The 14,841-nt window shown below is 38.8% G+C and overlaps 1 protein-coding gene across 1 annotated transcript in view; it reads left to right on the top strand.

Moving 5' to 3' along the window:
- rasgrf2a (Ras protein-specific guanine nucleotide-releasing factor 2a) overlaps positions 1-14,841 on the top strand; it is a 43,366-nt gene that overhangs the window by 25,255 nt on the left and 3,270 nt on the right. The window contains exons 16-27 of the mRNA XM_051686348.1: positions 373-776; positions 7,735-7,860; positions 8,604-8,696; positions 8,838-8,944; positions 11,051-11,163; positions 11,558-11,618; positions 11,694-11,797; positions 11,952-12,036; positions 13,299-13,496; positions 13,685-13,764; positions 13,850-13,967; positions 14,128-14,196. Coding sequence (XP_051542308.1) covers positions 373-776; positions 7,735-7,860; positions 8,604-8,696; positions 8,838-8,944; positions 11,051-11,163; positions 11,558-11,618; positions 11,694-11,797; positions 11,952-12,036; positions 13,299-13,496; positions 13,685-13,764; positions 13,850-13,967; positions 14,128-14,196 — 1,558 coding nt within the window. The remainder of the gene's footprint in view (positions 1-372; positions 777-7,734; positions 7,861-8,603; positions 8,697-8,837; positions 8,945-11,050; positions 11,164-11,557; positions 11,619-11,693; positions 11,798-11,951; positions 12,037-13,298; positions 13,497-13,684; positions 13,765-13,849; positions 13,968-14,127; positions 14,197-14,841) is intronic.

Genomic DNA, 14,841 nt, shown 5'->3' with positions numbered 1-14,841 from the left:
TTGTATGTAACAAATGACCTCTGTTGTGACTGGTGAACCTCTTCTCATGTGAAATGAGTAATAATGTTACATGTTAATATGTAAATGTCAGCTTGTCAAATGTTAATGAGCTCATGGTTCTGACGTGCTGTAAACATGACAAATTTGAAATGAGACAATCAGGAAAACGGTGTTGATTTGCTATATCTTTAATAAAGCGGTAGATATATTTATGCGGCCAGTGCTTTCTGACTGTTAAGATGTGGGAAGTCCTGAGGCAGGGCTTTCTGTGAAGATTAATGTGCTTTTTTAAACATACATTTGTATTTCTAGAAGGGCACATGAGGTCTTGATATTCATTTATTCATTTTCTGTCTTACGTTAACCACTTAGGTCCCTCGAGGTTTTCTTTGCCACTAATCAAGGCCCCTGGAGTGGAGAGCACCTCAACAACAAATCCCCTCGGCTGTCGCGCAAGTTCTCGTCCCCTCCGCCCATCTCCATCCCGTCTCGCACGTCTTCCCCCATCCACTCCCGCAAGCTGTCCCTCAGTTCTCCTGTGAGCTGTAAGGGTGGAGTTTTGGACCTGTCGCCATCCACGTCCTCTGCAGCAAGCAGTCCCACGTCCACCTACAACCCTCTCATCTCCTCGCCGCCTCCCACGTGCACCAAAGCTCCGCTGGACCTCAGCCGCGGACCCAGCTCCCCCGAACTCGGCCCCTCCACCCCAGAGGAGGGCGGGGAGCTGCCACGTATAGATGCCTTCTGTGGGAAGCTGAGACGGAGTATTAGACGAGGTGAGCTTACGACCAGAAACATATTTTACGCAAGTACGTTTATGCAGATGTGAGGCTTTTGCCAACGTGCGGTCAGGTTGAACATGCTAAACATGTTCTGTGAGTACTGTGTTACAGTACTCAAGGGGGCGATAGAGTTACCTTCAAAAGTCTGGGTCATTTAACTGGATGTGTTGTTCAAGCACGTGCACACATAGACATCAAAGGGGGCTTGAGCACCTGCCCTTTATCTTCCTCGAGATCAAACAAATATATTTATTGAATAAAAAATCTAAATATCAGGTCGGGAGATGAGAATTTGTCACGTTACGATGCCCTCCCTCCCTCCCTCTATTTCTCTCTCTCTCTCTCCCTCCCTCCCTCTCTCTCTCTCCCTCCCTCTCTCTCTCTCTCTCTTTCTCTCCTTCTCTCTCCCCCTCTCTCTCTCTCTCCCTCCCTCTATCTCTCCCTCTCTCTATCTCTCCCTCTCTCTCCCTCCCTCCCTCTATTTCTCTCTCTCTCTCTCTCCCTCCCTCTCTCTCCCTCCCTCCCTCTCTTTCTCTCCCCCTCTCTCTCCCTCCCTCCCTCTCTCTCTCTCTCTCTCTTTCTCTCCTTCTCTCTCCCCCTCTCTCTCTCTCTCCCTCCCTCTATCTCTCCCTCTCTCTATCTCTCCCTCTCTCTCCCTCCCTCCCTCTCTCTCTCTCCCCCTCTCTCTCCCTCCCTCCCTCTCTCTCTCTCTCTCTCTCTCTTTCTCTCCTTCTCTCTCCCCCTCTCTCTATCTCTCCCTCTTTCTCCCTCCGCATTTCCGTGCAGCACACATCAGCACATCAGACATACAGACAGTCAGGCAGCAGCTCCTCCCAGCTCCTATCCCAGTTGTGTTTTTCTTGGCTTGTGTGGAGGTGAGTGGTGATGAACAAAAGACTAAGCTACCAGTGCCTGGACTTTACAGCTAATTAGCCAAAAGCCAAAAGACAAATATAGTTAACTTGTGTCTTGCTAACATGCATGACTCATGAGCTACGAGCTAATGTAATAAGTTAGCTAAAGTTTAGCTAAGGCAATATATCATGGCCATACAGGCTAATGTACTGTACTTAATGGAGACACTACAGGTGAATACAGTAAAATTTGTGTCTAATAACATCATCAAAATCGCCACATTGATAGGCAAATTAGGTGTTAACTAATTAAAATGCGCTAATTTGCATACATTTGACAAGGCACTGCAGGTGAATAGGATAAACAAAATAAGTAAAGCACATCACCACAGAACTTCCCCAGTTAATGACTTACATCAAGAGTCTTTTCCCCTGAAATGTTATGTTTAAATATGCAGATTAGCTTGGTTTGGTTCATTTAGAAGAAATCTACAGATGCAAACAGACAGAGGGTAGTAGGCTTAAAACAAACACCATCTAAATGTGTATTTTGGAAGTTTTCTTTCCATTAGAGTAGAAGACATGGAAGCAAAATAGACCAAAATCTCAAAATTGACCACTACATAGGGATGGGCGATACCACTTATTTTCTTTTTGATCCGATACCAAGTACTTTTAGGCCAGTATTGCCAATATCGATACCAATACCGATACCTCTAATGAACTGAATTTTTACAAATTCTTTGGATAAAATTAGTAACTTAAATTATTACTTTTTATTATTTTCTATATTTACAGTGCATCCTGAAAGTATTCACAGCGCTTCACTTTTTCCACATTTTGTTATGTTACAGCCTTATTCCAAAATGGATTAAATTCATTATTTTCCTCAAAATTCTACAAACAATACCCCATAATGACAACGTGAAAGTAGTTTGTTTGAAATCTTTGCAAATTTATATAAAAATAAAAAACAAAAAAAAATCACATGTATACAAGTATTCACAGCCTTTGCTCAATACTTTGTTGAAGCACCTTTGGCACCAATTACAGCCTCAAGTCTTTTTGAGTATGATGCTACAAGCTTGGCACACCTATTTTTGGGCAGTTTCTCCCATTCTTCATTGCAGGACCTCTCAAGCTCCATCAGGTTGGATGGGGAGCGTCGGTGCACAGCCATTTTCAGATCTCTCCAGAGATGTTCAATCGGGTTCAAGTCTGGGCTCTGGCTGGGCCACTCAAGGACATTCACAGAGTTGTGCCGGAGCCACTCCTTTGTTATCTTGGCTGTGTGCTTAGGGTCGTTGTCCTGTTGGAAGATGAACCTTTGCCCCAGTCTGAGGTCCAGAGCGCTCTGGAGCAGGTTTTCATCAAGGATGTCCCTGTATATTGCTGCATTCATCTTTCCCTCGATCCTGACTAGTCTCCCAGTTCCTGCCGCTGAAAAACATCCCCACAGCATGATGCTGCCACCACCATGCTTCACTGTAGGGATGGTATTGGCCAGGTGATGAGGGGTGCCTGGTTTCCTCCAGACATGATGCTTGCCATTCAGGCCAAAGAGTTCAATCTTTGTTTCTCATGGTCTGAGAGTCCTTCAGGTGCCTTTTGGCAAACTCCAGGCGGGCTGTCATGTGCCTTTTACTGAGGAGTGGCTTCTGTCTGGCCACTCTACCATACAGGCCTGATTGGTGGAGTGCTGCAGAGATGGTTGTTCTTCTGGAAGGTTCTCCTCTCTCCACAAAGAAACGCTGGAGCTCTATCAGAGTGACCATCGGGTTCTTGGTCACCTCCCTGACTAAGGTCCTTCTCCCCCGATCGCTCAGTTTGGCCGGGTGGCCAGCTCTAGGAAGAGTCCTGGTGGTTCCAAACTTCTTCCATTTATGGATGATGGAGGCCACTGTGCTCATTGGGACCTTCAATGCTGCAGAACTTTTTCTGTACCCTTCCCCAGATCTGTGCCTCAACACAATCCTGTCTCGGAGGTCTACAGACAATTCCTTGGACTTCATGGCTTGGTTTGTGCTCTGACATGCACTGTTAACTGTGGGACCTTATATAGACAGGTGTGTGCCTTTCCAAATCATGTCCAATCAACTGAATTTACCACAGGTGGACTCCAATCAAGTTGTAGAAACATCTCAAGGATGATCAGTGGAAACAGGATGCACCTGAGCTCAATTTTGAGTGTCATGGCAAAGGCTGTGAATACTTATGTACATGTGATTTTTTTCGTTTATTATTTTTAATAAATTTGCAAAGATTTCAAACAAACTTCTTTCACGTTGTCATTATGGGGTATTGTTTGTAGAATTTTGAGGAAAATAATTAATTTAATCCATTTTGGAATAAGACTGTAACATAACAAAATGTGGAAAAAGTGAAGCGCTGTGAATACTTTCCGGATGCACTTAGGCCGAAGGCCTAAGCAGAAATTAAAAAATGATTAGGCTGCTTTGTTCACCTTTTAAAATTAGTAAGTATAAGCAACATATAAAACCACAGAATTAACCATAGATATTATTATATGGTTACTATTACTAAAACCAAGTTACAATATGGATACTACAGTAATGCTGTAGCAAAACCATGGTTAATTGTATCAAAACCTTGGTTACTGCCAAAAAGAAAAGAAAGAAAAAACATGGTTACTACAGTCGTGGTTACTAGTCATGGTTAATACAATATTACTACAGTAAATCCATGGGTAGTTTTCATAAGGGTATCATTTATTAATGAGGATTAAAGATCATTATCAATGTTTTAACACCCCTGAATTTAAATAAGCCTGTAAAAATTGTCAAACAAGCCCATTATAATACGTCACGTCTAGGTTTGTCAATACTTAGGGTAAATAACTCCAGATGCTGTTTTTACCTCAGGAAAGCACTGCTCCCTCTTTGAACGAGCACTATGACTGAAAGGGTGAGTGCTGTCTGACTGCTGGTGTATTTTAGCATTTATGCACATCAAGATGAGCGGAAGAAAAAATGGTTCCGGTGCCTGTGCAACTATTCGCTAATGTAATTATTCTTTTCCACTTCGAAGCTTATGAGATGCATTAACATTCATGTTATCTAAATAATAAGATCACTAGTTAAAAAAACAACAACTTCAGAATCGATATTTTTATGTGAGGATCGATATTCTTGATACCACATCAGTATCGGAAGTATCGATACTTTAGTATCGATCTGTCCATCCCTACCACTACATGAAAAAGTGTCCTGCCTTAAACAGTACCTTCATAATTTTGATCGTAGGCTCCTCATCTAATAACTATCCATTCTATTAGTTTGTTGTATGCTGATAGATCTTTACATGATACAGTGGTCCAATAACACCAAAAGAATTAAAACGATTTATTGCCTTGTACAAAATAAACAAATTATTAGTGAAACTATGTCTCTCTCCTTGGTGCAATCATTTATTCTAAATATATACTTGAAACTAGTAGCATAGAAAACATGCACATTGTGGCATAGTTTCCTTTGCTGTTGCCTGCTCTTGTGATAAACCTAGTGAATACTAAAGAAGACCATGGTCTCTGTGTGAACTGATTATTTTGTAGAGATTTGCTGAGTATAAAACAAGTGCGTGAGTGTGAGGGAATTAAAATAAATTGGTAAGGAAGTCAGAGTTGTGCTAATATATTAAAGTTTTGTTTAAAAACATTTTGTTAAATAAATAATTATGAGAAGTTTCCTTTCTCCCCACTTGAGCCCCTGCCCCCCAAAATGTCTGTGCATGTCCCTGGTGTTATTATTCAGATAAGCTGCAATAAATATATTGACTTTAACATCAAACTGTTCTTTAAACTGTTGCTCCGCCATGAGAGTAGTTAACTTGAAAGAGATAACTCACTGTAAAAGAAGAAAGTTCACTCTAATGTCCACGATAGCACCCTTTGCGGTAATGTAATAATGTATTAAAATAATTCCACAGCAGTATCGGTCCCCAACTGGCTGTTCAGAAAACACAAATTAATGAGCAGAAATGTGTGTAGATATTGTGACCAGAATTTCTGTCCACCCAAAAGTAATGAGTACAGATTATTTAACAGACGTAACACAGACAGTGACGTGAGAAATACAGTTTCATTTTCGGTTTCTGTTGTATTTTGAAATGAGTCTCACAATACTTAACGCACTCCAATGGATAGAGAGAATTTCTTCTGGAAGCCAACTGGCATGATTGTATGAGCTTCACTTGACCCTCTCATTAAACATGGGATGGGAGGTCTTTAGATCTTCAGATCTGATCAGACTGTCTAATAGGCTTGAATTAAATCAATTTTCACAGATCTTCAGATTCTCTTTCAATCTGCCTGTTTTGAGCTGTTCATCTAACCAGATAGACAGATCTATCCATGGATGGATGGATGGATGGTTGGATGGATAATATGCATGGATGGATGATATGTATGTATGGATGAAATAGATGGATGGATGGATAGATAGGTGGATAAATAGATGGATGGATAATATGGATAGATGGATGGATGAATAATATAGATAGATGGATCAATGGATAAGATGGATGGATGAATGTATGGATGGATGAGATAGATGGATGGATAGTTAGGTGGATGAATAGATGGATGGATTATATGGATAGATGGATGGATGGATGGATGGATGAATGAAAAATATAGATAGATGGATGAATGGATAAGATGGATGGATGGATGGATGGATGGATAGATAGATAGATAGATAGATAGATAGATAGATAGATAGATAGATAGATAGATGAATAATATGGATGGATGAATAATATGTATAGATGGATGGAAGGATGGATGAATAATATGGATAGATGGATAGAAGGATGGATGAATAATATGGATAGATAGATAGATAGATAGATAGATAGATAGATAGATAGATAGATAGATGAATAATATGGATAGATGGATGGAAGGATGGATGAATATTATGGATAGATAGATAGATAGATAGATAGATAGATAGATAGATAGATAGATAGATAGATAGATAGATAGATAGATGAATAATATGGATAGATGGATGGAAGGATGGATGAATAATATGGATAGAAGGATGGAAGGATGGATGAATATGGATAGATAGATGAATAATATGGATAGATAGATAGATAGATAGATAGATAGATAGATAGATGAATAATATGGATAGATGGATGGAAGGATGGATGAATAATATAGATAGATAGATAGATAGATAGATAGATAGATAGATAGATAGATAGATAGATAGATAGATGAATAATATGGATAGATGGATGGAAGGATGGATGAATAATATGGATAGATAGATAGATAGATAGATGAATAATATGGATAGATGGATGGAAGGATGGATGAATAATATGGATAGAAGGATGGATGAATAATATGGATAGATGGATGGAAGGATGGATGAATAATATAGATAGATAGATAGATAGATAGATAGATAGATGAATAATATGGATAGATGGATGGAAGGATGGATGAATAATATGGATAGATAGATGAATAATATGGATAGATAGATAGATAGATAGATAGATAGATAGATAGATAGATAGATAGATAGATGAATAATATGGATAGATAGATAGATAGATGAATAATATGGATAGATGGATGGAAGGATGGATGAATAATATGGATAGATGGATGAATAATATAGATAGATAGATAGATAGATAGATAGATAGATGAATAATATGGATAGATGGATGGAAGGATGGATGAATAATATGGATAGATGGATGAATAATATAGATAGATAGATAGATAGATAGATGAATAATATGGATAGATGGATGGAAGGATGGATGAATATTATGGATAGATGGATGAATAATATAGATAGATAGATAGATAGATAGATAGATAGATAGATAGATAGATGAATAATATGGATAGATGGATGGAAGGATGGATGAATATTATGGATAGATAGATAGATAGATGAATAATATGGATAGATGGATGGAAGGATGGATGAATAATATGGATAGAAGGATGAATGAATAATATGGATAGATAGATAGATAGATAGATAGATAGATAGATAGTATGGATATATGAATAATATGGATTCCATACTGTATTATATTCCTGGCAGCTGTACTGGACTCAATATCACTGGACAAGTTTATTCCTGAGACGCCTGCATCGAGTGATTCTGCAGACATGTCACCATGCCGGTCCCCATCCACCCCACGACACCTTCGCTACCGACAACTCACAGGTACGAGCTCTCTCATTTTTAATAGATTTTACGCATTTGTAACATTTTATATTTTTCACGAAGTCCACCGAAAATGTCAGCCAAGGCTTCTTGCACCTAAAACAATTGTAGTTTAGTTTTTATGATCTTTTTCCACAATCTGTTTTAGCTAAGGTAGCTTTGTATATTACCTCTCTTTTGATTGGCTAACCTCCGCATACCAGCACAGTTCACATTGAACTGCATCAGAACATTAAAAACGTGTTTTTTTCATTAGCATTTGATTCATATGTAGGTAGCTATGTATGTGTGACTGTTTACTTTTAATTTTTTTAATTACTTCTGTGTAAATTCATGTTTTACTTAGTATTGTAATAGTTTTAATTTTAATTTGAATATATATATTTTGAATTTTTGTTTCCTAATATTTTAAAACATTAATTTAACGCAGTCCTTTTCTTTAACATTTAATGGCTGATATGTAAAACACACTTTAAGCTGTACTTGGTGTATAAAAGGTGCTATACAAATAAGATGTATTATTATTATTATGAGAGGGCTGATGTTAATGTGGGTGGTCATATGTAAATGAGCTCATGGTTGTGATAATTCGTCTCTGTTTTCCATGATATGTCCCCTTTAAACATTTACACAGTTGGTAGATAAAATGCTAATGTCATTACAAAGCATTTTTGAGGGAACTTTTTAATCTTTCTTTGTGAATCAACTCATTTACGCTCTTCTCTCTCATTGTGTCCTAACAGGTCAGTCTCCGGAGAATTCCCGCTGTGCCGTGTCCCCAGCGTCTGCGTTTGCCATCGCCACAGCAGCAGCAGCTGGACACAGCAGCCTGCAAGGTTAGACGACACTGATTGGGTTAGACAGCTGCCCTCGCCACTGAAACAGATCTCCCATGGGGTCTGTGTTCAGTCATGACATCGCTCTGAGAAGGACGTCACTTCTACACTCACAAAATTCTCCTACTTTCCTTCATTCAGGTTTTACCAACCCGGAGAAATCGTATGACAAAGAGTTCCTCATTCGCAGAGCTGCCACTAACAGAGTCCTGAATGTTCTGCGGCACTGGGTTTCCAAACACTCTCAGGTTTGTGTGAGCTGTATCATTTCCTACCTTGGTTTTTGCCTGCTGTCCGCGACCCTATCAGAACAGACCTGTGACCCAACAGTCGAAAAGAATTGTTTTAGATAAACAGCTCAGATGACGTGATCTCACACCTCCACAGCGTGGCCTTTGTCAGACCTGCTCTGCACTTCAGTCGTTCATTGTGCACCGTAGTGACTGCGCTGAAATGTCACCGGACCCCCAAGGGCGACGTGCTGTGAGCTCCAGTGTCCATGAAAGCTGCAGGGTGGGATGGCACATTGTACTACTACAGCCTTAAATGTGATGCCACTTCTAAAAGTAGAAGACTAGTTAATTTTAATAAAATAAGAACAAAACAGCAGTCTAGCAAAACTATGGATCAGTGAAAAGGACGTTGACACAGCTGAATCATATTTGGGGTGTTAGGTGGTCTGCAATTTTTGTCCTCTTCCGTCTAATTTTTCAGTTCCGGGAGTGTTTTTCCCATTCATTTTTTCCATTTCCTAAAGTTTTCTAAGCCATGAACCAAACCAACCAGCTCCGAGGTGAATCACAACATTACAAACTTCGATTTGAAGGAAAGAAGTGTTTAAAAAAGGTACAAGACTGTGTACTTAATGTCTTTTATGAGTGAATGAACTACAATCCCTTGAAGCATTGTGAGTGACATGGTCAAATTAAAAATTATGGAAAAAATACAACTATTAAAGAGCACCTATTATGGTTTTTAAACATGCCTTATTTTGTTTTAAAGGTCTCATACAATAGATTTACATGCATCCAAGGTTAAAAAACACTTTAATTTGCTCATAATTTAAATTGCAGCATTACCTTTTTTTTCCCCAGTGTCAAAAACGACTCAATGATCCATTCTAAAGGATTCATTCTAAACTCCTCCTTTCAGAGAGCCTACTCTGCTCTGATTGGTCAGATGTCCCAGTCTGTTGTGATTGGTCTACCGCTTAGTGTAGTGTTTGAGGGCGGGTCAAAGCTGTTCGCGAGCAGCCAATGAAGACCAGAGGCGGGTTTTTGTGTTACCAAATTACGTAGGTCAGTACAGGAAGTAAGTCTGGAATTACTAACGACTCGTTTCAGGTGTTCAGAATCGGTTCTTTTGGGAGTCAATAACTCCATTTGTCGTGCACTTTGACTTTTGAAACTTTGCAGACTTTTTTTACATTCATAAACAGCTATATAACACACTACATGAAAAACCATAATAGGTGCTCTTTAAGTTAAAGTAGTTTATTTTAAGTATAAAACAATGTAACTTAATTATGTTGGAAAATATTCAGATATATACAATTATATAAGTAGTTTGAGAGAGTAGGGATAGTGAATGAATTGCATCACTGGGAGTGGGCAGTCGCTGCAGAGCTCTTTTGCTGCACTTTGTTTGCCATCTTTTCTCTATAGGATCATGGGTAGTGTAGTTCTTCAGCACAAATTCCACTATTAAACACAATTGTTTTTTAAATTAAGTTGAAATAACACAGACTAATGGCTTCAGCAGAAGCATAGACCATAGATTAACAACCTTGAAGTTCATGGTAGGCCTGTTTTCACAAATTTACAAGTTCATAAATCACTTCACCTATTGAGAAAGTGAATGGGATTTCACTTTAAGAACCTGACTGTTGTGCTGTATTGAAAAAAAGTTTGAGAAACACTGATTTAGTGTGCTCATATACAAGCCAAAATTCCTCTGAACCAACGGAAACTAATCAAGGATCAGCAAGTGGGCAAGTTAACTAACTAGCAAAAGTTTTGCCCCGTTAATGAACATGCAGTCTGTCGATGGAGATATGAACGCTTTCGAATCCTGCATCATCTCCACTCATGTGCTGTAGTGTTGGAATTGAAAGACCAGAGTCATTTACATTTGGTAAACATTAATCTACAGATTAGTCCACTAATTTTCTGGACAACTAGACGGCAAGTAAAAATGAGTGGGTAAATTAGCAACCTTGGATTAAGCGCCTTGGTCCTTGTGGGGATCGAAATTGCAACCTTCTGGTGACCAGCCCTGAACTTTAGGCACTACACCACACCACCCTGTTTTATGTCTAGTAATTTCCACTCCATGTGTTTGTATGTGCTTTGCAGGACTTCGAGATGAACGCAGAACTGACGTCGGCCGTGATCGCTCTGCTCGAGGAGGTGCTGAGAGACCCTGATCTGCTGCCTCAAGAGAGGAAGGCCACCGCCAACATACTGAGGTGAAGAACACAGCTCTGAAAGCACTTGAGATGAGAAAGATGTTACGAAATCAATCAGGCTGCATTCATGTGCTCACAAAGCACGAGTCATTGACTTGCTAGATTTGGTTCTCAAATGAAAGGGAAAAATGTAAGTTTACCTTCACTCAAAACTCCAAGGCATCATATTTCAGTTTGTTTCCCCACACAAAGCTCTCGTATGGCTTAAGAAGACTTGGAATATAATGTACGATTCACAAGATATTATGATCCTTTAATGGTACTTTTTTGTCCTTCTTTGATCTCGACATTGATTGTCAACATCCGCTTTTAGTGTTGGGAAAATAAGTGAATGACATAATTTTCATTTTTTGGGGATTCTATTCCTTTAATAATATTAATCTTTTTCTTTAAGTGCTCTTTCACAAGAGGAACAAGATGACTCACAACTCAAGATTGAGGACATTGTCCAAATGGTGAGTGTCTTTGGTTCCAGTTCCTGTGAATGGATGTATTCCTTCCATCTCTGTTTAATTCTGTGTGTTTTTTAGTCTGAGTGTCCGAAGGTAGAATGCTTTGAGTCGCTCTCTGCCATGGAGCTTGCAGAACAAATCACCCTACTGGACCATATAGTGTTCCGGAATATTCCATACGAGTGAGTGTCTACGAGTAAAAACTAAATAGTAACTTTTTAGAGTAGAGCAGTACAACTGATTTCTTACCAATGGACATTGTCGATTGCCATTAGTATTATTGAGTAATATTTGGCTAAGACTATGTTTTCATAAATCAAACCTTTGACTTTCTAGGGAGTTTCTTGGTCAAGGCTGGATGAAGTTCGACAAAAATGAAAGGACACCATACATCATGAAGACCAGTCAACACTTCAATGATGTGGGCAAAAATGATAAACAACAATATACATACATACAATGCCAGTCAAAAGTTTGGACTCACCTAATCATTCTTTATTGTACTACTATTAAAATCAAATCAAATAATCCCAAAATATTAAATAAATGTTAAACAAATCTAATATTGTATCTTCTTCAAAGCAGCCACCCTTTGCCTAGAAAACAGCAATTCATAAGGCAGAAAAAAAAAAACGTAATTTTAAAATTGTGATTTCCAGGCCTGGAAAAGTCATGGAAATAGAGAAATTCTTATAAATGATGGAAAACAGTGAATATACATTTTTCTATTTTTCTCTGCCTAGAAAAATATCTTATCAGCTAGAATTTGCTCTCGTGTAGAGTAAAACCTGCTCGTAAGCCACAGTGAAATCTGATTTGTGAACTAATTGTTCTTTTGAGTCAATTTAAATTATTTACATTCAAAAAAATATTTTCGGTCTATTTTTAAGATTTACACATTTCAAAATCATAACTAAATTCCATCAAATTGAATTGTGTAATGTTAAATAAAATGTAATTAATAAAACTTTAAAAAAAAAGATTCCTTAATTCAATTTGATGGAATTTGTTTCTGAAATTGAAATGTGTATTAGCCCCAGAATTTAGTGCATTAGCCAATTGGTCTGAATCAAAATGATTTTTTACAAATTTGTATCCAGCGGGGGCCTGGGTAGCTCAGCGAGTTTTCACGCAGACTATCACCCCTGGAGTCGCAACCATATTGGCCCGGTTGCTAGGGAGGGTAGAGTCACATGGGGTAACCTCCTCGTGGTTGCGATTAGTGGTTCTCGCTCTCAATGGGACGTGTGGTGAGTTGTGTGTGGATCGCGGAGAATAGCATGAGCCTCCACATGCTGTGAGTCTCCGCGGTGTCATGCACAACGAGTCACGTGATAAGATGCGCAGATTGACGGTCTCAGAAGCGGAGGCAACTGAGACTCGTCCTCCGCCACCCGGATTGAGGTGAGTAACCTACTAAGTAGTGGGAATTGGGCTGCCAAATTGGGAGAAAAAGAGGATAAAAAATAAAATAAAAAATTGTATCCAGCAGTCCCCCAATGTCTGGAAAGACCATGGAGAATCATGGAATTGAAGTGGTCGAAAAATGTGGGAACACTGATTTAAGCCTTTAGATTAAAAGGTTTTAAGATCATGAGAAATACATTCTTTCTAGTTTGTCTACACCTCACGTATCATCACATTATCATGCATTCGCAAGACTTTTCGCTGTTCTCCCAACAGATGAGTAACCTGGTAGCGTCTGAAATCATGGCCCATTCAGACGTGAGCTCCAGGGCCAGCTCCATTGAGAAGTGGCTCGCAGTCGCAGATATATGTCGCTGTCTCAACAACTACAATGGAGTGTTGGAGATCACATCTGCTCTGAACCGCAGTGCCATCTACAGGTTAAAGAAAACATGGGCCAAGGTCTGCAAACAGGTGAGTTTGGATGCCAGCTTTACTCTTGAAGGACCCAAATGACCTAAAATCAGAGTTTTAAATCAAATGCTCTCTAGAATAAGAATGTTGCTCTCTCTAATACCACTTACCACCAAGTAGCAACTTCCTGCTTCAACAAGAAATACAGCAGGATAGAAAAATGCAAAAAGAAATGTGTTTGCTTTCAGACCAAAGCGCTCATGGACAGACTACAGAAGATCGTTTCATCTGAAGGGAGGTTTAAAAATCTGAGAGAAACTCTGAAAAAGTAAGGTTGCATTTGTTAGTTTTACTCAAAATATAGAGAAAATATATACTGTAATTTTATACTTGGGGTCATGTGTTATCCGCAGCTGTAACCCTCCATGTGTACCATATCTGGGCATGTACCTGACGGATTTGGCATTTATTGAGGAAGGAACGCCTAACTTCACAGAGGAGGGTCTCGTCAACTTCTCTAAAATGAGGATGGTAAACGTCTGATTTCTTAAACTTATTCAAATTAACCAATTTCTTGAATTATGGCATTTTGTAGAACTTCACATTGAGGATTTTGATGACATGGCTCAAATTTGGTAATCATGAAGCTTTGAAAGTAACAACACAACTTAATTTGCTACTTTTTCCACAGATTTCACACATAATAAGAGAGATCCGTCAGTTTCAGCAGGCACCATACAGGATCGAGCTGCAACCCAAGGTATGTTCTCTATGTATAATGGGCCTCATTCATGAAACACGAGCAGAACAAATTTTTGTGCAAGTTGTTCATAAAGCCGCTTTGACGTAAATTCTCGGACTCATGTTTTTGTATTTTCAAAACGTTAGTTCGTATGAACAAAATTTACACCTGCCCCCGACCACGTGTATATCGTGCATCCAAACATGTTGTGTTCTTTCAGGCAAACTGCCATGACTACATTTTGAGTCCAGTGAAATTAAATAAGTAATGAAAAAAGTTACTTAAAATTAAAGTTAAGTGAAATTAACCTTAAAAAATGTAATTAGTAAATATATATATATTTAAACCATAGCTTATACTTAATTAGAAATGTTTCTTTTCTGCTTGCATTTATTTTTTTCAAACAACAGTTTTTTTCCAACTCTGTTTATCGTTTTTCCAGCAGATGTGCTTGACATGGGGTAAAAGGTTCATGGAAAGATGCAGTTTGCATTTGATTTTCTTGAAAAAGTGAATGCCCTGTAAAGTGACTGGTTGGACAGTCTATAATTTAGGTGTCATAGTTTAGTATAGGCATCAGTAAATCACATTCAGCTGATAACATATGGTCAATGCTAATGCTGTTAAACCCATAAATAAACACGTCGCGGGCGAGTGCGTACA

This window comes from Myxocyprinus asiaticus, chromosome 43, assembly GCF_019703515.2.
Source record: "Myxocyprinus asiaticus isolate MX2 ecotype Aquarium Trade chromosome 43, UBuf_Myxa_2, whole genome shotgun sequence".
Classification (NCBI taxonomy): Eukaryota; Metazoa; Chordata; class Actinopteri; order Cypriniformes; family Catostomidae; genus Myxocyprinus; species Myxocyprinus asiaticus.
Note: the sequence above shows the minus strand (reverse complement) of the source record. Positions and strands in the feature narration are given on the sequence as shown.